Source organism: Molothrus ater, chromosome 1 (genome assembly GCF_012460135.2).
Source record: "Molothrus ater isolate BHLD 08-10-18 breed brown headed cowbird chromosome 1, BPBGC_Mater_1.1, whole genome shotgun sequence".
Classification (NCBI taxonomy): domain Eukaryota; kingdom Metazoa; phylum Chordata; class Aves; order Passeriformes; family Icteridae; genus Molothrus; species Molothrus ater.
In genome coordinates, this window is record NC_050478.2 from 118,647,582 (window position 1) to 118,670,532 (window position 22,951).

General features: G+C 40.9%; 1 protein-coding gene across 2 annotated transcripts in view; it reads left to right on the forward strand.

The window, feature by feature from the left end:
• Positions 1-22,951, forward strand: part of SGK3 (serum/glucocorticoid regulated kinase family member 3) — a 55,610-nt gene that overhangs the window by 6,702 nt on the left and 25,957 nt on the right. Inside the window, exons 1-2 of one of the 2 annotated variants that reach the window (XM_036397025.2) lie at positions 15,145-15,430; positions 22,506-22,710. In XM_036397025.2, the coding sequence (XP_036252918.1) occupies positions 22,633-22,710 (78 nt within the window). In that variant the 5' untranslated portion in view covers positions 15,145-15,430; positions 22,506-22,632. Of the gene's footprint in view, positions 1-15,144; positions 15,431-22,505; positions 22,711-22,951 lie in introns of those variants that run through there. The other variant, XM_036397017.2, reaches the window with a different exon arrangement.

Consider the following 22,951-nt stretch of genomic DNA (forward strand, 5'->3'; position numbering starts at 1 on the left):
TCAGGGAACCCCAAAACTGTCCTTTAGTTGTGTCCCTTGAAAATAATGTGACACTTTGAGCAGTGACAAAAACCAGACAATTCCTGTACTCTGGTGAGAGAATGTATGCTACAAAATTTTCAGCCGTCTTGGTGTAAAGTGTTTGTATCAAGAATGAGCAGTGCTGTTTGCAATGAGGTTTTACATCTTGTGTATGTGTCCACACACATTATATGTAACTCCAAAGGCATATGCCACATAGGTTGATTTAACTTCACTTTTCTTCAGAATTTTTTGGAGGTTGGCTGCCTCTTTGGTGCTCTTTTCATGTTAACTAATAGGTTATGTGGTGGATGAATAGGATTCTTTATAGAATTATCTAAAACCAGGCACTGATTTATTTGAAAACAAAGGGTTTCTTTAGAGCTAAGTTTAAGCTGGCATTGCCATGAATCCTAGAATTATTCTACATTTAAATGAGAGAACAGTGATGCACTTGTACTTGGGCTTTGAACAGCACAGAGCTGTTGACCAGAGACTTGGAGACTGCTGAGCAAATCTGTTTAGGTTCCTTTGCCCAAGTTTCCAAGCCTACTCTTCTCTCCTTACAGATGATGAGAAGCAAAGCTAAAAAGACACTGTAAGTTGCATTGATTAATTTGTTTGGCGGAAGGCAAGTTGTTTGCTGGTGTGTGACCAAAAAATGTATAAAATCCTGCCCTGTAGCAATCTGAACACATACTTTTTCTCTGTTTTGCTTTGGGGTGTGTGGGGTCTAGAGCACAGCAGCTAAACAATACCTCACTTGTTTATGAAAAACCTTGGGAAGAAGGGGTGAGAAAGAAGAAAATATTTACAGTAGCTTTCTACCAAATTAAAATCAGAAGGCAGACTAAAAAGGAAAGAGTTCATCTATGGTCCAAGCCAATTAAAAGTAAATTTTGCTGCTTGGATGTTAATTTACACATCCAAGGCAATATAAATTCAAACTAGAAACTTGACTTAACCTCGCCAGTTCAGATGAACTTCAGATTTATTACTCATTTAGTTTTGGTTATAGCATCTGGGTGTTTAAGCACATTTTATGTGAATTGACATTAGAAATTCATGAACTGCCTTAAAATGTTAAATCTGTGGAGTACTTCACCAGAATGTGTAAATAATGCCTGTCTGCAACACAAGCTGGCTCGTATCCTCAGTTAAGATATTCTTATGTTTTATGCCCTCAGCCATTTATCCCCTTGTTTAATTATCTGGGAATAAAACCAGATTTCTGTAGCTTCTCTCATGTATTAAAAGGTATCTTGAATTTCTCTGCAAATGCTTTAATTGTATTTGTTGATATTAGTTGAGATTGTTTGTGGGGTTTTACACATAAAATGTGGGTTTATTTATAAAGAATGGAAATAGAGGTAGAAGGAGGAATCTCATAACCCTTACAGGGTTTTACTCAAAAATTAAACTGCAGACTTGTCAATGCATGCACAAATCAGTTTACTGTTTTACATAGGAGCGTCACTTGAAATGACCTGAAAGCAATTTCATCATCAACAACCCAATCAAATCCTGGATAATTATTCAGGGAACCATGTTGGATTTGTGATGTGCCCAGAGTAAGAAAAAAGACAGTCCTTGAGAAGGAATCTGAAGGGGCTGAATATTTCAGAAGCTACAGAGCATGAGGAACAGAGAACAGCCTTGAAGCTCAGAATCTAAACAGAGACAGGAGACACACACAGACATGTGCACAATTTGACAGTTCTTTAGGAAAAGAAAGTTTATGAAATGAAAATATGTTGATATTAGGAAGTGGCAAGGAGAAGCTAGAACATTCTTTGTCTTGGTTACTGCTCTATGACTCCGCAGCTGGAAAAGATTGATGACTTGGGTGCTTGGCCCTTTGTTTTGGTTTTGCTGTTTTAATTTATGAGTCAGAAAGCCCCTAGATATAGGTCCTCATTTAAAGAAAAGAAAGAAAAATAAGACAGATTATTAGCAATGTAATTTCAAAGCAAATGCAGTTGCTAAGTTAAAATATTGTGATAGTTGTGGCAGTGTATTTACAGATCTACCCAAGTTGTCCATATGTCACATCAGATGTCAGTAAATCGTCAATATGTTGTCTCAAATCAGTCAGTGCCTGGTGTCTAGAGAGTGAACACTGTCACTCCAGTCATGCTTGTTGCTGCAAAGCATTTAGATCAATTTACAGTGGAGGAGAGCACTGTTGTTCTGCTCTGCTGTGGCTGGTGTGTCCTGCTTTGGTCTCTGCCACATAGGTGTCATTGGTCCCTGGATTCCTCTGGCTTGGCTTCAGATGAGTCTCTCTCACATTATTAGTTCTGTTCAGGAGCGAGCTTTTGGAGTACATCCCTGGTGCTTCACTCTGCTGGGGGATCCTGGGGAACATGAGCTGGATTCCTTTCAGGTGAAATAAGATTGGAAGATGTTCTTCCAGCCTGCTCTTAGCACTGAACCAGGCACAGGACCAGGCTAAAACTGGGTTGAAGCAAAACACACAGCCTGCCATGCCAACATGGGTCATGTGGTGCTGCATCTTCAGCATCTCTGGATATGCTTTTCTTCCACTGCATTATTTGCTAAGGTAGACATTGAAACAAAATCTGCAGCAAGAGTAGATGCAAGCACCTGGAGGCTGTCTTTTCTCTTGACTTCAGCTGCATCCTTGTAAGTCATTGCTCATAAAAGTGTAACACGCCTCTGAAATGACTCCCTGCAAATGGCAGTCTTGTTTTTAATCTTTGTTTTTCCCAGCTTCCTTCCTGTCACCTGACTTCCTCAGTGCTTCTCTCTGTGTTTCTAAACCACTTTTTCCTCCCCTCACTTCTGGTTTGCCACCATGGCATTCCTCAACCATTGCTCCCAACCATAAGGTCTCAGTCTCAAGTGGTCCCTGCCCCAAAGATGCAATCTGTGTTTTATGAAGAAGTGTTTGCTTCAGCTCTTTTTAAAGCTCTTTCCTGGTGAAATATCTTCCATTGCTTCACTACCTTTCCAATAGTTTTTTCATATTCTTGTCTCTCCTCATCCAGTGCTTATTAACCTGAACGTTTTCTGTGCTCTTTCTAAGCTCATTAGGACTTGTTCTGAAGAGACAATTCCCTTCTATTTGAAGCAGTCTTCCAAGGTAACAGCCACCCCTCAAGTGGGTTCCCCCCACCCCATCCCACCCCACACTAGCTTGTTCATTCCACTTCCCCATAAGCCCCATTTTCCAGACCAGTTTTCATTCTTATTTCTGTTCCCCGGACCCGCACAGGTAGGACCACCATGCCCTCGGTATTCAGGCAAAAACAGAGTGAAGTAGAATGACTTTTCTGAGTTCAGCAGATTATGCTCAGGCTTTCCACTCTTTTTTTATATCTCACAGCAATATTTGTCTTAGAACAGCATGACATTTGTCTTTGTGACCTGCTTTAGTCTGAGGCCTTGTTTCCCATCCTGTATTTCCATATTAGATGTTTCCTGCCTGTGGGCAATATTTTGCATATAACCTGCTACATTTCCTTCTATTCTTCAAGATCACTACCCTGTCCTGATGATGATATATTTAACCTCTGTTTCTCACATCTAGAATTAATATTTATTCTTCCTGCTTCTGTAACCTGGTTGTTAAAATATTTCAAGGCAGTTTCAAAGCTTTTCTAAAGGGAAGGTGTGACATCTGTGATTTCTCTTCTACCTCTCTGGAAGGCTGTCAGAGGAAGTTAGCAATCTGATTTAACAAATCTCTTTTGTCTATTACTTAGGATTATCTTCCAGGTGCTGCTAATTGATCTCTTTTGGATTGTTTTCCCCAGGAATTTGAAGCTAAACTGACTCACTGGGTCTTTAATATTCTTACCTGGTTTTTGTTGCTTTGGTTTGTTTACTTGGGGTTTTTTCCATTGTGCAGGCGTGCACACACTTCCATTCACTTTCTCTGTCTCTCTCCTGTTCTTCCTGAAACCTTACCTGTCATTTCTGTTATTTATGCCAATCACTGCTTGCATTTGACCCCCTTGGTGTAGACTGATGTCCTAGACATGATGGTCTTCTGGGTGTCATCTCTCATCAGCTTTTCTCTCTGTAGGGCCAGAAGGTTTTTCTTGCTCTTAGGCTATAAACATATTGATAATAAGGATCTCTTTTTGTTGCTATTTTTTTTTTTTGCATTATAATTCTACCCTAACCATGTTGATTCTCATAACTATGTACTTTTGCAGATGTTATATTTATTGCTAGCAATTTGACAATGTTTTTACATTCTGTACCTGTCTCGACAAATCTTGTGCTGCTTTTGTTTATTTTTACAGGGCACAAGCACAGATTATCATGTTGTATTGTTTTGTAGAGGAATTGCTGCTTCTTTCTTGTCTCCCCCCTTGGTGTCTTTTGTGTTCACATTCTCTTAGCTTCATTATTGGGCTCTACCACCTCCCATTTAATGACATTTAGTCAACTTTTCTTCTGAACTGGTTGCTTTCCATTTGTCTAGAAACAAATCTAAAGGATCCACTGCCTTTTATAAATTTTGAATAAAAGAACTTTAAGTCTAAACTAAAGTAAAGTGCTGTCAATTCACAGGCCTTTGCTCCTTATGCCATGTGACTGCTGAGATACCACATGGTAGTAGATTCCCTGTTCAGGCTCTTTGGTTTTACTTCCAAGTTGCTAGCTGTTTGATGTGTAGATTTGAGATATCAAACAAATAACCCTGGTGCTGTAGGTGGTTTTTAATGGCTTTGTTGTTGTTTAAACTGATTAGCCCTGTCAGTGCAAATGGCTTGTTTTTGCAAGGCTTCAGATTCTGCTCGCTGTCATTGTACTTGTTGTCTGCCATTGTGCTGTGACAATGGATCTACCATAGTGGGAAACCTCAATTTAAAGCCTAAGGAGAGTGTATCCTTTCAGATTTACAGAATTACAGAATGGTTTGGATTGGAAGGGACCTCAAAGATCATGTAGTCTCCATTTCTGGTTTGTAACATCAGCCCATTCGTGGGATGGTCCAGATTTTGTTTCACAAGTTGTTGACACTGTACAAAGGTCAGATGGTGGATCCAGACTCTTCCAACCATGGATTTCTCTCCATGGCTCATTACAGCAATGACAGTAGAACATTTTAACTGAACCATTCCATCAGGACGAGCGGCTGCTTGCCGTGGGTGACCTCAGCAATGAACCGAAATGCCTCCCCTTGCTGTTTTGAATGGGGAATGCTGTGCTGCATTCCACTCCCAAGAGACAAATGAACCTTTGGGTTCACCCTTGGTGACAGTAGTGATGCTAAAGGATTACCATTGACTTGTTTCACATCCAGGGTGAGTGGCAAAGGCACCCACCCTGCTGTGGGAAGCCCGTCAGTTTGGAACTTCCTCTGAATTAAGCTGTGACATGTGCTGCCACCCTTGGAAAAGAAAAGGATCTGGTTAAAATGTAAGACAAATTATGTGTTCAGAAGATACTAACAATTATTCTATGGAATAATCTTTTGTTAGTATCTGATTTACTTACTTTTTTAGTAAATTTGTCCCCGCTGCCCTCCCCCACCATATAAATTTGGGGTTTTTTGGTGGGTGGTTTCTTTCTTTTCAAAGAAAATCTCAAAATAATAATTACTATTTTAGTTATAAAGTAAAGGAGTGTGAGTTCTGCATGTTTTTCTCTCTCCTTCCAGACACTACAGGAAGTCATGGTCTTCCCTCTCAACTTTCCTGGACACACAGTAAAACAAAACTGAATATAATCCCATGTAAATTAAATAAGTAATCCCAACATCTTGTTTTCATACTTCCACAATTCTAATGGCCATACAAGTATAGTTTGGCTCTATCTGTCCACCATGGTAGGCATATTAATGCTTTCAAATTTTCTTTTATGTGAAATGTCTAAAATGTATTTTTCTTTGGTGTTTGATGTTTTATTTGTTCACTTTTTGTGTCACTCAACCACTGGTCCTTTTGTTAGTTGATAGAAGTTCTACTGCCTCTTGTTTATCCAGTAAATTGCTGTGACTTGTATGACTTGGGACATCCTTCCAATAAAACAGATTTGAAAACATGGTACAAGTTTAACTATGCAGGTTCATGTTATGGTTCAACCCCAGGAGGCAACCAGCCCCTCGCTCACTCCACTGTCCTGCTGGGATGCAGGGGAGAATTGGAAAAAGGTACAGCCCATGGGTTGAGGTGAGAAAAGTTTAAGAATTTAAATAAATAAATAAATAAATAAATAACAACAACAATAATAATAATAATAATAATAATAATAATAATAATAATAATAATGAGAAAATGGAAATAGCGGAATAAAACCCAAGAGAAAGAAGTGACAGACAATACAATTGCTCACCACGCCCTGATGCCCAGCCCATCCCTGATCAGGGATTGGTGGCTCCTGGCCAACTCCCCTGGTTTATATGCTGAGTATGATGTTCTAAGGTAAGGAATATCCCTTTGGCCAGTTCAGGTCAGCTGTCCCAGCTGTGATCCCTCCCAGATTCTTGTGCACCTGCTCAGTGGCAGAGGATGGGAACCTGAAAAGCCCTTGACTTAGGGTAAACACTGCTTAGCAACAACTAAAACATCAATGTGTTATCAACACTGTTCTCATACTGCATCCAAAACACAGCACTGTACCAACTAATAGAAAGAAAATGAACTCTCTCCCAGCTGAAACCAGGACAGTTCACAATGTATGCAATAAAGTGTATATGAAAAACTTTGTTTAGCAATTATGTGTATAGGAAAGCTGGAAATAGGAGTCAGCAGTAGAAAGCGCCAACCTCCTTACTGTGACTTTAAAAAAATCCTGATTACTTCTGCATTTCTCTTCTCAAAATTAGTCATCATTCCTGTAAGAGTGAGAAATAAACAATGGTTGTATTTTCTGACTTTGGACTCTCTTCTACATCAATCAGGGGAGGTAGATGGGTGAAGGATGAAAATGTCCACAATTATCCTGACTTTATTTTAACAGAGGTGTGTGGTGAGGACCCCTTGGCTGGACATTCCCGGCTCCCCAGGGGAGGTGACCGCAGGTTCTGAGGTTCCCTGAGGTTCTGGTGTGGCAACAGCTGCTTTCGGGAAGGCATGAGTTGGTGACAAACAAATCAAAAAAAAGAGCAGCGTAGGCCTGGGAGAACCACAGTTACATAAAGGTGAACAATGAAACATTATTTCTCAAGTGGGTATTTTGAAGGGCTGTTACCGCAACACTTTTTAAATAAATGCAAGGTACATTTGAATCGGAAGCAATTTGGTGTAGCAAACTGCTACTGACTCATCCCAGACCTGAGGGAAAACAGAGCTGCTGTGACATGGAGAGATTTTTGAGTGCTTGCATGGGATGTGCTTTAGACCATCTAAGAGTGAGAGATATTAGTACCCTCCTCCAACACTGCTCCTGTTAGCATCCACTAGCATGGTGCATATTCCAGTTAGGAGATCCTCACTGGCACTGCAATTGCATCCAAACAGACTGATTGTTGGTAGCTTCTTGAATGCTATATAGATTCCATACATAGCCCATATTTTAATACCAATGCAAAACCAATGTATTTATCAAGAGCTACAGTGCAGGAGATGTATGTCTTGAGTTCTCATGACTTTACAAAATCTTTTATCTTCTTTCTAGAAAAAAAATTTTTCTTCAATTCAAAGATTTATAAAAACATTTTATGAACCAGGTTGACACAAAGATTGCCATGTAATTAGAAAACTCTGACATTCTGCTCTTTTGTGTTCTTGTGCAAACTTAGAATTGTGCTGTCATCTACAAAAACTACTTTAATTTGTACAGCATTGTTGGAGAAAACTGTAGTTGGAATAAGACTTGCTCTTGATACATCCAAGAGTGGCTTGGATTGTGTGCAGGGACATTTTCATGTGAAACATTTGAGTAATTTGAACAATGACTTCAAGAAAATACCATGTTTTTAAAATAATCTGGTTCTTACTGTCCCTTTTAAAATGGCTGTATGTACACGAAAGCTAAATGTCAATAGATACAATTTTGTGGTAATTTCTCCTACCTAGTAGTCAAGCTCCATGCTGTAGTCTACAATATCTTGCCTCATTCCATGTGGTCCCTACCCTGCAACACCACAACACCCAACATCAAAAAATTGTTGACCTCAAATATTAAATACTGCCAATGTTCCTTTTTAAAGCTGCAAAATGGAACAGTGGTCTTGAATTAGTATTGAGATTAGATGGATTTATTTACTCGTTGCTTATGCTCCATACTTAGATTTACAATATTCCATTACCTGGCTTCTGCTAGATTGCCATGTTATAAAAAAGTTAAGTTAAAGAAAAAATTAATTTACTGGAGTCCAGAAGATGATCATCTGTACCTACTTCTTGTTGTATTGGTTTTACCTGGTAAAAGAGGACCATATGCATATTTAAGTAAAATATTGCTGATGTGTCTTTATATAAATCCTTTCTGAAACTCATTTAAAAGTTCAGACTCACATGTACCTTCAAACACTGACCCATAGTTCCCAGGACAGAAAATGTGAAAATGAAAATGTTCTTGGAGAACAAAAATCAGACTCTCTGGCTGGTAGATGAATGTACATCTACTCCATGGGTCAGGAATAGCATTGGAAATCTGGAAAACCTGGGAAATGACTAGATAAACAAGTAAGCAAAGTAAGGTCAGCAAATAATAAACTCTTGAAACATTTGTCTTAAATTTGTGTCCTTTTTGGATTTTAAGATACATCTTCCTGCTTTGGGAGGTTGGGTTTTTTGCATTGTTGCTACCTTTTTTCTACTCTGAGTTGGTGCATAACAGTGCTTTAGTAGAATTGATGTGTCTTTTGCCATAAACAGTTTGTTGGAAATATTAATAGAATAGCAAAAACAAATCTGGCCAATTCTGTAGATCCTAGGCTGCCTTTAAAATGTTTTCCTTTTTGGAAAAAGCCTGTGAGCCTTTTGTGAGGGGACATACACACCCCAAACCAAAGCCCTTGTTCAGTTTCTTTTGACTAGAATACCAGTAAATAGCTTGAAAATGCAAACGGGGTCCTTGTGTTCTTGCTCATCTCTACAATTTGAGGAAGAGCTCTTGACATTCTGGGTAGACCCCACCTACATAACATTGTGTGCCAGAGAACTTGTTTACCAAAGCATGTTTGTTCACCCCAGGCTGTATTTGCAATTCTAGGAGAACGTGCTGTAGCTGGGATTCAGGAGGCTGAAATAAGAAACATCCATACAGAATAACCACTTAGAGAGATTTTTTTTCTTTTATACATAGCTTTGCTATACCTTCCTGCACAAACCTCTCAGATCTCCTGGAAACTCAGAGACTTGACCTATTTTATAGAACTGTATTTATAAATGGAATTCCAAAGAGTCTTTGTTGAGAGCAAAATGCAGGTCATACAGTGCTGTTAGTTGGGAGGGGCTTTTGACAATTTATACTTTATGGGCTGTATTTGATAACTTCAGCTTCACAGTGTTTACCAGTGCAGTAATTTATTACTGTTTTTTATGCATGTCTGCTGAAACTAGTCCCAGAACATGTCAGCATGTACCAATAAGCTGTATATGTGACATGTCAAGCACATGTGTTGCTATATGCATATAAAGCAGCTGGGTATCTTTGTCCTTTTGTTATCTATATATTCCCTTTTGTTATGTATATATTCCCTTTTGTTATGTGTGTATTCACCCTTGGTGGGAAGCCAGGTCCAATGTGCTTCTCTTTTTCCTCATATTCTTGGAACCCATGTAAATCTTTTGTGCTTCCATGTGAGCAAGTGAAGGTGGCTTGAGGCAGCATCCACACTGTGGGTCTCTGAGATAATTGATAACTAAGGTAAACTAGGCTGTCAGGAACTCAGCATTCACACTGTTCTTCTTCTGGCAGCTGAACTGGTTCGTGGAGGTTTCACCTGGGCACGCTTGCAGTGAGTGAGGGCAGCTGCAGGGCGAAAGAGATACAGGGACCATGTGCCTTCTGATAGTTCTGCTTCTCCTAAGGACACAGCTATGGTTGGGTGATTATCTCGTGGTGGAACCCTGCCAGCTCTTGGAGTGATAAGTGAACAGGATGTAAACAGCAGGGTTTCAGTCAGACAGTTCATGTGTACGGAATTCACCGTTCACTTTAAATGCCTTACATGCTAAGCAATTTTTAGAAACTAATCATTGAAAAAAGTGAAAATAACCTGAGAAAAAGTACTCCATATACAGTAGCAATAATACATTTTGGTGTGTGCATGAGGAAAGTACTTGAGGATGAAATCAGGAAAACAGAGATACATGTATTGAAATTGCAGATATAGTATTTCACTGCCCAATTTTGCATTTTTACTTTGAAATTCCATCATTCATTTATGCTATTGGCAGAATGCTTGCTTGTGTACTAGTGTTCCTTTAGTATGCTTCAGTTGATTTAAGCCAGTTTTCTTCTGAGCTTCTGTGAAGAATTTCTTTGATGTGGTGCTGCTGTCATTTTTCTGGTTCATGTTATACACACTCTGTGATGTTCACGAAATGATGCAGTTTATTACGGTTTGTCTATAGTTTTCCATCATTTTGATTTGTGGTGTTTGCTATGCTGAGGGAGAGTCCATGTCGTGTTGTTGCAGATCATGGTTTGGATGTTCACTAACCTCTGTGCTCCAGGACATTCTTCTTGTAATACTCATGGATCATCATCTTTGTGTCTGGAGTGCTGGAAAACTGGCAGTTCACTATGTCACTATGAATGAAACCTCCTTTTACTTGCCAAATTCTTATGCTTTGTCAAAAGATAATACTAAATCTCTCAGCCGTGTTTAGGAGGCTTGGGGTGGTTTCTGGTGGGTTGGTTAGTTTGCTTGGGAGAAGGGGTTGAAGTATATGTTTGCAGTGAATCAGTCTTTTTAAGTATTCATTTCATTCCTTCAAATTGAAAGACTGTCATTTGAAGACATTCTGTAGCTGATCTAGCGTACAAAAAGAAAGTAGGGAAAAAAACATTTCCTCTGTGCAGCTCATGTAAAACTGAACCATTACTCAGACTCCTCTAATAAGCACATCCATGCAACTATGAAAATGAGTTAAATGAAATCTATTCATATGCATACATTCATTAAGTGTTACAAAACCAGCTTTGGTAAAGAACAGTTACCTGGTGATACTGTTGCTTGCACCTGCATTGTGAGCTTTAAATCTTGCCAGCTGGCGTTTCTTCCACAGTTTTAACTCTCAGGCTTTCAGCTGGTTCACTTTCCCACCCAGTGGCTTCTTTTGCCTGATGTTGTCCATGTAGCCTGTGTTTCCTGGTAATCTCATGAGCCCAGAGAGTCTCTCAGGATGCTGTTTTCTCCAGTACACAGCTCTCAGGTGCCAGGCTTTGCAGGGCTGAACGCCGGGTCCCCACTGGCCCATGCCCAAACCTCTTCTGTTCCTAATCAGGCAGTGGGGTATGAGCATGGCCTAATTAGCTGCCAGACAAGAGGCTGGAAAGCAGTGTGAGAGTAACCCATAGAACAGGGCAGGTGCATATCTGTCTTCATACATTTATAGGGTCTTTGTGGCAGCCAGAATCCCTGGTGATAGACAGCATTTGCCTGTGTCTTTTTGAGGCCCATCCATTGCAGCCCGAGGCCTTTCCGAAGGGCAATGTCCTCAGACTGCTCAGTGCTGTGCAGGTGAGTACAGCCTGCTGGAACTTGGGCTCTTTGATTAAAACAATTGGCACATGTGATGTTAACTGCAGTGGCCATGAGTTGTTTCCTGAATGAAGTCTAAGGCCAGGGCTTGATGGGCTAAAGGCTAACAATAATTATTTAAAAGATTGCTTCATATTTATTACCATATCATGTTTGGAGGGTTTTGAACAGACACATTTGGTTTAACTGGAGTTAACAGTTGGCAAGGTACTGCCACAGAAGAAGCTTTAATTCCAGACACCATCTCATCTTCCTGTCCAAATCTCTTGACTATTAACAGTCTGTTCTGGGGCAAGGAGGTTGTGTTTTCCTTTGTGTGAGGATACAAAGCTTGGTGTTAACTGAGATAGGCTAAGATATTCCTTTGAAGATGCAAGAACTGAAATGGAGAGCTGTGATGTTAATGCTTGAAGCTGATAGTGAAGTAATGATTTTGTTGCTCAATGATCTGCTGTGTTTTAGAAGTAACTAAAATTCTTGGACTACGCTTGTCAAGTGGTTTAGGCTGTGTTTTTTGTGTGAATATTTGAATGCATACAAAAGTTTCACATGGTATATTCATATGGAACAGTATTCACTAGCAAAACTCTAGGCTGCATTTAAACAAATCATCTGTATTCCTCCTTGTCTTTGTCTTACAATGTTTTTTTATGCTCTGGTTTCTTCTATATAGGTCTCTTGATGTTATAAAATGAGACTTGATCTTTGGTCAGGGGCAAGGTTTTCATACTAATTTAAGGACATTTGCAGTAAAACCAGAATTTAATAGTTCATATTGCTGCTTCCTGCTCTTCCTGGGCTTGGGGTAACATGTTAAAGGTACTCTGCATTCCTGTGACCTCTCACATTTACTGTGGGTTGAGATGGGTCCTTCATTTCTCTTCTCTCATATTTTCCACCCCCACCACCCAATCACTGATATTCCTTGAGCAAAGGCTTAAAATAGTTGGGATGGCAGCACACTACATGGATTTGTAACATTCCTTAGAAGCAAAGTACTGCAAAGCGGTGGAAATGAGGTTCTTTGTGTGTATTACTGCCCAGAAAACATAAATGGGGAATGCAAGGGAGTTCCTGGGGACAAAAATGTCAGAGTGAATGCTGACCTTTAACTTCACTAAAAGGCAAGCTGAGTTCCATGCATTTCTCTGTGTGCTATGCAGTTAACCACCAGGTATCCACCTTGACATTAGAATATTAGCCTTTAAAAGCTCATCAAGCAAATCTGTAAATTACAATTTATTTAAATTTTAGGACCTTAACAGTGTTTTGCATAGCATGATGCACTAGACAGATGAATGTACTGTGGAATTCGTTCAGGCAAATTACAATTTAAGGATATGTACCATGTTGCTAATCTCTAATTACCTACTCCAGAATAGGGAGAGGAACTGCATAAAATTAACTGCTCGACAGCCCAGTCTTCAGAGGGATGTTCAGTGTGAGGAAGGACAAAAAGCTGCTCTTTAGTCAAAAGTTTAGGGCTTAGACTGTGAGACAGAGTTAAATTATCTCCAAGCCAGGGTCATCTTCTCACCTTTCCTGGGTTGAGGCTGTACTGTAAATCAGTCCAATAGCTCCATTTAACTGATCTGCTGACAAGTGAATGATTAACTGAAAACTATCAAGCAGACAGAAGCAGAACACTGCTCAACAACTGCAAAGTAAAATAGCTCTTGAATACAGATTACCCTGACTAAATTATTTGCCAATGAGTTATTCTAGCTGACTGAAGTTCAGAAGCATTCTGGTCTGGGGCTCACCATGAGAAGTCCTAACAAAGCCTCTTTAAGTCCTCTCCGTGAATGCAGAGGCAAATACCTTGGCAGATCCGAAGGAGCAGAGAAGGCTGTTGCTACAATGCCAAGTCTCAATATCTAGCAGTACCTATCCAAAACCACAAAACTCCAAAATCAGGAAAGGGCAGGTTAGGATGGTAAAATTCCTCATTTCTTCCTGTGTGGACTCTACTGAAATGGAAGCTTGTGATCCAGTTGAGTTGTAGCTTGTGTGGACACAGCTACAACACACTAAGCCAAACACTGACGTATTTTAAAAACTGCCAGACTGCTCTCTGATTTGTTTTTGGAGAATGCTTGGATGACTGTCAGTGCCTGACACATGAGTGTAGTATTATGCAGGAATACTTCAGCAGCAGCACTGTTCAGAAACAGGATCTCCTGAATTGCTGCTTGCCAGATACTTGCCAATACCTGTGACTGTTGAAATGAGCACAGTCATGTCCTGTCAGGCCCAAATACAAGTCTTGTGAAGGCAGGCCTGTAGAACATGGGGCTTCTCCATAATCAATGGAACAGTTCCTCATGACAGCTTGTGGGGTTTTGGGGACACTCTTGTGTTACAGTGGTAATACAGTGGAGTGGGCTGCAGTATTTTCACACTTGTGTTCATTCTCTACATAGCCTTTGAAATCCCAAGAAACATTTCAGGTATTTTTAGGGAGGAAGCTAAAATGGCATAGGCTGTTAACTCATGCTGAGTGTTACCATTTGCATTAGATATTCCCTGCCTCTTAAGCCTTCTCTGAATGTTTGAAAGCATAGCAGATCCTCAGTAAACACGAGGCTTTACGTTAATGGGTGTGGTGGGCTTTTCTGTTAAACAGAATCCATGCTAACTCCTGTTTGTCTCACACTTTTAGATCTCGTTAACAAAATAAAGTGAGGAGTGATACTGTCATTAGAGGAGCTTTTTTCCCCCCCCTATAATTTATATTTTTATAACTGTTTTATGGCCTCAATTTGCTCAGAAGAACTTAGCAAGTTACAGATCATTTTAAGACATCTGGTTGAATTTTAGTGGGGGTGTTGAAACTTACCCCTGAAATTTCAGAGGTTGCAGAAATAGTTCCCTAAACAGTGCTAGATATCATACAAACCTATCTCATTTCCCCTGTGTCATTTCAAACCTGTCTCATTTCTGTGGGCTCTTGCCCATACAGAAGGAGAGCTGTCATTACAGCGGCTGGTTGGCTTAATGACGGCCTTGCCGGTGGATTGTGGGCACCCCGGGCACACTGAAGAGTTCAACTGACACCCCTCGTGTGCGCAGGGGTGTTTTAAAGTTATTTTTACCCGAGCGTTGCTGTTTTTCCAGCGTTTCTGTGGGGAGCCGCCCAGCAGAAGCAGGAATATCCCCCTAGGGGCTGGGGAGGGGAGAGGGGACTGAAGCCTTGGGATTAAGGGAAGTGAAAACTTGCCCCTAAAACAAAATATGGGTTTAAAAGTGTTTTATTTTAGTGTGGCTATATGGATATAGGGCGGGAGGGGGAGAGGATCTCGCCTCCCGGCCCCGTCCCACAGCCCGGGGCAGGCCGGGCTCCGCGCTCCGCGGAGCGCTGCGCGGGCGGGCGGGCAGCCTGGCGCCGCGGGCGGGGAGGGGCGGGAGGCAGGCAAGGAGAGAGGGAGGGAGAGAGAGAGGGAGGGCGGCCGCAGCCTCGGCGCCCAGGCGGAGCCGCCTTTCCCTTTCCCTTTCGCCGCCGCCGAGCCCCGAGCGCGTTACCCTGCGGGGGCGGGCGATGGCTGCGCGGGGCAGCGGCGGCGGGCGCTGGGCCGGGAGCCGGAGGAACAACGCCTGAACTTCCTAGAAGTCGAGGAGCCCAGAAATAGTTGCTGGGGTGAAGGCGAGAGACGCTGGGTTTCTTTCCCGAGGTCCTCGCGGTGCGGTGAAGCCGGTGGCTGCGCCCGTGAGGAGGAGGAGGAGGGGGAGGAAGAGCAGCAGCATCAGGAGGAGGTAGAGGAGGAGGAGGAGGTAGGTGCGGGTCCGTGGTACCCAGGGAGGGGAACCGGGGCGGCCTCGGCGCCGTCGTTCTCTTCCTTCTCCGAGTGGTTCGCAGCCAGGACGTGCTGCTGTTTCCGAAGAGCAGCACTGAAGCGTCTTAGGCAACGCTGCTTTGTCGAAATTCAGGTACCCTTGAGGAATTCAATTTTGTGGAGGTTAATTAAAAGGCTGTTGTAAAGTATTATTTATGGCTAAAGCTCTTTTGACAGCTCGTCCTTTTTTTTTTTTGTGTGTGTGTGTGTGTTTATGTGTGTTTTCCTCCTCTAGCAGCTCATAAAGGTGTTACTGCTGTTTCTGAACGTGCAGTAGTTTTGCAGAATGGAATGCGCCTTTCTTGTTCCCCATTAAACTTAGGATACGTTGTCATGTGGGTAGTGCATTTCATCACAGCACAGCAGTGTCACCTGAATGCCCTTACGGTTCTTCTTGCACTGAAGGATTCTGTGAATATCACTTGCTGCAGTGTCCTTGTAGCTAAGGTTTGTTTATAACTTTTTTCAGACATTCCAAGTGGTTTTATAGACACACACAGAATGAGACTGTATTTTTAAGGCTTGATCTTACTCTATTTTGGAGTCTTCGAACATTAGTGTTGTTTCAGTCTCAGTGTCTAAATATAGTTCTGACCTTTTTTTTTTCTTCACCTGCACATCAGTCTCTTCAATGACTGTAATATGAACTAATGGTAAAAACAGAAGCTGCATATGGAGGAGTATTTTCCTGAAGGCTTTATGATACTTTAGATTTCAGGAAAAATTGTTAGTAACTTTTGGAAAGCATGTTGGAAAGTTCAGTGTTGTTAAGGTAATCTCCATGCATGGTATTTCTTGTAACATAAAGCTAGAAAACTGACCTATTTCTTAAAGGATACTTTGAGATTCTCGTTTAGATCAGAAATGCAGCGCAATTGACTTGCCCATGTCAGTGAGAAGTACTGGTTGTTTTAAAAACCTTGGCAAAGCTGAAGAAGTAGGCACTGGTGATTACATGATAATGTAACATAATAATAATAACAACATAATGTGTTAAAATTGCTTTCCAGCCTCGAATTCCCACCTGTGATGTAAATTACAGCCTCACCACATCTGATGCTATTGCACTAAATTCTGTTTTCTGTACATAAGCCACTAATCTGTGAATCCTTATGAACTGAACCTTCTCATTCTCGGTGCAGCGCAGAAATATGTGAGAGTTCAGTGTATGCTCTCACCTGTGGGAGTCTGTAGACTGTCCCTGAAGAATGGATGTAGAATACTTGTTGTGGTTGCACTGATGTAACACAATGAATCAACTGGTGGTGAACTGGATGGGCAGTTTATATATTGCTAAAAGGTCTTTCTCCTGCTTGCTTTTTATATTCCAGTGTTTAATTTGTTGCCTTTTCATTATCCAACAGATTTATAGTTCTAGGCAGCCATCAATTCTGTAAAGCCCAGACTTCAAAAGTGATTTCTGGATTGTGGCCTGTAACTTGGATTTACATATCCATTATGTTATTATCCAGCTATATTCTGTTATATGGATTTTACCTTTTGCTGATTAGAGTACATAAAACCCTGGAACTCTCTCCATGTTCCATGTGTTAGCACTAACATCCCTCTTAAACAGATTGGAATTCTGTATTTATGTAGTGAAACTGAGGGAGAGCCATTGGTGACTTCTGTTGAAGGTCATGTAAGAACATGTCCAGTATATCTGGCATTGAAGTGTGGTGTTCTCTCATTTCATTTTCATCCAGAGGGGTACAATGAGGCTGGATTGTTTGCCTGGTGTTTACTGAAGTCTGACTGCCCTCTTATGTAGAGCCGACTATGTTGCAGGTGGCTGCTGTCAGCTGTCTGTAAGAGCTCTTCAAAGTAGTTTATGGTGCTGTTGCTGCAACTCCTGAGCTGTGCTATCCTTAGGCATCTACATTTAAAATTTAATTTGACCTGGTGTATAGGCAGACTGAGAAAGCACACCAAGAAATGTGCAGTAGCAAGTGTGGATTTTTTTAATATATATTCTGTTGTTTGTGTAAGTTGTACCATCTGAGACACGGTGATCCTTGTGGGTACTATGGACACAGGCTAAATGGAATTACTGGAGAATGGAATTACTAAGGAGATGTGTTCAGGATTAAAAGACAACTGCCTCTTACGGGTAGTATTTGTTCTTAAGACCTGTTTTATTACTCAGGGTTTGCTTACCACAGCAGAGAACCTGTGTTCCATCATGTAATAAATATGAATGCAAATAGGTCTAATCCAAGCCATGAATCTTGTTATAGACCAGTTAAGAGTAATTTACGGGAGCTTCTTTTGGGAGGTGGGGCAGAAGGGATGTTCTTGGGTGCAGTACAGTCATGGGAAGGTAATGTTTGCCTGACTTCTTCAAAGTAAATTTGATAGAGACAGAAAGAGGGTAATTACTTATTTCATTCCTTTGGCTGCATTTTCATTTTACTTGCAGTCCTTTCCTGTAACTAGAAAGATTCAGTTGAATTGGACTTTGCCCATGTTGCTGCAGAGGAGTGGTGCTACTAGAAATTTTTAAAACTGCTAGGTAGTGGGTGGATGTGTAAACAGGGAGCTTTTTCCTTTATAGTAGTGGCTCAGTTCTCAACTCTCTCAAATTATACTCTAGAAAGGATTGTGGAGTTAAGCCAGGGATTGACTAGAGTATTTTGGTTAGTGCTCTGTTTTTTAATTCAGGTGAAGTCTTGCTAGAGGTCTACCATGGTGTCTAGTCTTACTGTATTAAAAATTGTATGTAATGTGATATTTAAAAGGATGTAATTTTGTGAATGAAACCTGTTTTCTCCAGAACCTTGTTATTAAACAGCTTCTGGCCATCCCTTTCTCTTTAGAGATTAGCAATCTGTGTTTTGCCTTTGACTTTTTATGAACCACTTGACTTCACATGCAGTGCCTCATCCTGTATTTCTGTTGCACTGGATTCTGAATATCTTGTCTCCCATTTCCTGTGTGTCAGCTGCTCTCTGGTAACAAGAATGGGACACTATTTCTCCATAGAGAAGTTGAGAAAAAGTTGACTTTCTGGGTTTTCTACAAGATTGTGTAAGGCCCAGTGATATGTTGAGCCATTATCAGTGCATTTGTGGAGAAGACTGAGGAAGTGATGAAAAGCATGCCAAAGGTGATACTTTTTCTAAAGTTAGAAGAAATAGGGTAGTGTTAATAGTGAATAATAGGAGTGCCTCCTGTGCCTTGCTTTCAGTTTTTTTATATGCAGGCTCCTTCTGTAATTGGAATCACAGGTGAGATTTTCAGCAGCTGGCTTAATGATGGTTCAGTCCCAAACTAAGTCCTTCAGGGCAGATGGTTAGTGTATAGGGAAGTGCCTATATGCTGTTCCAGTGGATATGGATCCTGGTGATGCCTCCAAACATGCTTGCAGGGAGAGTCTCTTGGGGGTTTTGTCTGTTCTTGTCCCTGCTTCCCTTGTCTTACTCAAAGAGTGAGTGTAATTTGCCCTGGCCTTAGAGGTATTTAAGGCAATGTGGCAGCAGCTGGAGAGGCACCAGATGAGTACACAATTACCTGATCTAGCCTTGGATATTCTAGGCAGAGGTTGAAGCATAAGCACCCAGAAAAAGGATCTTTTGATTATAGTGCTACCATCTTTAGGCCATTACCATTTTAAAAAGAAGAGAAAATGTTTCAGTCCAGAATAAAACAGTCTGATTAAACTTCAGAAACCTTTTCTAATACAGTTTGCTTATGCAGAAGATAGTAAAAGGAGGATGCCACGCACTGCTAAACTATGTTGTATTTGCCTGTTGCATGCAGCTGTGAGGAAGCTGTACTGAATATTTTATAGTCAGGCATTCATTTGTGGGTGTCGTAGATTTGTGTGTGCTCTCGTGGTGTCAGGGTTCTGCTATTGCCATGCTCTTTCTTTACTGCAGGCAAGGGTCAGCCTGAAAATTGATGTTGTTGTGGCTTCCTGCAGGAAACAGTGAAAATACTGCTGGCTTGTACAAATCCATGGAGAGAATGGACAGTGTAGCTGTTGATAGGCTTGAAACTGTGCCAGGAGGACTGGTGACTTCTGATCTACTCTAACTTTTTCTGTGCTTTCTCCTGTTCCAGGCCTCCGTAAGCTTGTTTAAGTTTTAGCTTTTTCTGGACAACACTGGTCTCAGCATTAATCTGTCTTGCAGGTTATCTACATTATCTACATCTTTCACCAGTGGCCAAGTTTGATTTGAGGGGACTTACTTTGATATGTGGTTTTCTGAAGTTCCCTTCCCCTTTGGTCTGTTATCCAAGTCGAGCCGAGAGGCTGCTTGTTTTTAGTTCCAGGAAATGCTGCAACCAGAGGTAGAGATCCTCTGCTGACTGTGTCTATTAAACTCACTTGTACCTGGCATCCTTTAAAATTCTGCAGTTTCCACTTTTGAAGCTGTGGATTAAAATGTCTCTACTGTTTTCTCTCCATTACTACTTCATGTAGTTATCACAGCATTAGTGATTTTACCTGCTGTTTAAACTACAGCTGTGTTCCTAACTGCAGGGTGGTAAAGATTAAGGCAAGTCTGTCCCTATTTCTCTAGTCAGACCTACAGATGTAAGAAGCTCTCAAGAGCTGATATGCTCAAGGCAAATAGAAATTGAAAGAAAGCTCTGATCCTCTGGAGCTTAGTGGCAGAGTGAAAATGCAGTTCTTCCAAGTTTGTCAGTTCAGCTTAGTGTTGGTGACCCAGGCACGGCTCAGAGGAGATGCCCCGGGGAAAGAAAATAATCACAGCCAGTGATCTTCCAGGCAGCTTAAAGAACAAAATGTGAACATTACAGTTTTGGTTTCTCAGATGATTTATTTTTCATCTCCCCAGTAAGATGAATAAATTCTTCCTGAATTAATCTGGTTGACACTTCCTCCTTTTGTTTTTCAGAGTCTTTAAGCTTCAGATATGAAATAAAGCTCAGTCTTCCAAGACTACAGCTTTTAATCCATACGGCTCCTGTACTGGCATTTAAAACTCTGACACTAAAAATAAGAAACTGAAGGGATGAGAGAAATACAGCCTGTATTGTGAAATTGAGTACAGGCATCTTGGAAACCTTTGTAACAAACATTGGTTTATAAGAGGAGAAGGACAGTGAGTGATATTAATCAGGGAACACCTAATCCATTTTAAAGCTTTACTTGTTTTTCTGTGATGAGCAGTAAGACAGATAAAACACAGGGGCTTATGCTCAGTTCCTGACACTGGACCTGAAGTAGATAAAGGTTGACACAAGTGCTTAGTAAAGTCTAAGCTTAGTGAAACACTTACTGGAAGTGGTGCCTGTTGACTCTTTGAGTGGACCTATTATGATGGGGAAGAGCTCAGTTAACCTTTACATCTCAGTTTTAGTGTGTGGCAATGGGAAAGCACTCTTAATCTCATTCTGGTATAAAATTGTGGAAGGTGTGCCTTGCAACAAAGCTTTTAACAGTAGCTTTCCAAAGGAAAAGGGAAACCAATTTGAAACCCATGGTCTGTGTAACTGTGTTGAATGAACTGTGTTCTAGTCAAATAAAGGTGGGGAGAAGCTTAACCCTGCTCAACACTGTAATTGCCTAATTGGTGAAGTAGGGAACAATCAAAGTAAATGCAGTTTACTAAAAATAATTTTCTGAATATCTTGCAGTATGGGATGATCTATCACTTAGCTGTGATTATAGTGGTTGTAAACATTCCTTTTTGTTCAGGTCATCAGATAGATCTTTGAAAATTAACTTAATTTTAAGTGGCAAAAAAAGAAATAACAACATGAAGTTTGATGATCTGGCTTTTGAGAGCAAGAAAAATAGTGAGTTGACTGACTGAGACTAGTTGAGTATCGAGAACAAATCTTTTCACTGGATTCCAGGAGCTTTGGCCTTTGTGCCAACATAAATATGGGTGTCTCTCTAATAGCAGAATTGCATGGGATTAGTTTGTGCTTTTTGGAAATTTATGATATGAAATACAGAGTTTACTTTTATACTTCCCTGTTTTAAGAAAATAGGGAGTCAGTGTTGAACTGGGCACTCCTTTTTCCTCTGGCTATTTTGAAGAGATGAGGTCTCCCTCTTTCTAAGCCACTTCTCTCATGTTTGTGAGTTGATCAGACACATCTTGCTCTAAAGCTGTGCTGTATTCAGTGAAGCAGTTCAGATGGCTGTGCTGTGCTGGCCCAAACAGAGGTGTGTAGCTATGCAACATTAATTTTGGCTGCTATAAGCGCTTCTGAAGCTCCTGTTGTCATCAGTGGGGTCCAGTAAATAATGTGCTAGTTCTCAGGGCAGGTGTGGGAAATGCTGTCCTTCTGTGAGTAAAGAGGCATCTAGTTGACACTAAGCATTCTGCCTTTTTGATGGCTTTATTCTCAGTCTCTTGTGTTGTGCCCTTCTCACATGCTGCAAGGAAACTTAACTGTTACTGAAGGGAAGGGATGACCTTACACCCTGTGTTCTGCCAAACACAAAGCATGCCTGGTAAGGGGAAGGAGGCGCAGAGAAGGTAAATATTCAGACAGACACATGATGCTGCCTGCGTCCCTCTCTAAAATTCAGATGAAAAATTCGTTTTCCTCATGTCGTCTTTGATCTCTGATGTGACATTTGAATGCACTCAGCATGTTCTGACAAATCTGAAGTGCCCTCTGGTAGAGATTCATGCAGTTGAAAACCTTTGGTATTGAAATAAATTGTTCTGAGTGTAAAAGTTGGTGGCATTTCTCAGATGTCTGATACCAGGTTGTCATCTTCAATTATTTCTTCATGCCCTTTGTTCCTACAAAGTATTCTCTGTAGTGGGCCCAAATCTGTTTCCAGTATGTCTACACAGCTCAATGAGCTTTTGGATGCACTTACGTCTTTGGAGAATGTGAGCAATTTCAGTGAAACAACAAAGAACTACAAGCATGAAAGTTTACAAAATAGCCATGATTGTGGCTTTATATGTATATATTAATGTGCATTTCCTGCCAGCAAAAGTTCTTGTCACACAGGTTTTCAGCTATGTGAGTTAAGAGCTCCTGTACTTAAATTTTCCTTCTATGTTCACTTTAAGATAACATGATGGAATTCAGATTTTCTCAAGAAAACCTGCAGATCTTGGACCAGTACCGTTGACGAGACCTCCTGATTGCAGCACCCAGAGCAGGGTCCTGGAACGAATTTGCCACAAGAAGCACACAATGGATCTCAAAGAGAGCTGCCCAAGCGTTAGCATTCCCAGCTCTGATGAACACAGAGAGAAGAAAAAGAGATTTACTGTAAGTATGTAGGAGAGTAAGCACTGTGGGCCAAGGCATAGACTATTGGTGCCTAGCCGTGCTGCTTTCTTCTGCTACTAAGCTTGGTATAATTTTCAATAGGTTTATGGAAATCAGATTCCTTGCTCTTGTGAGCAGTGGCCATGGTCCAGTGTGAAAAGTTGTGAATATTTTACAGTGTTTACCTGTATTGCTTTCTGCATAAAGAACTTGCCTTTACAATTTTCTGCTGATTTTATCC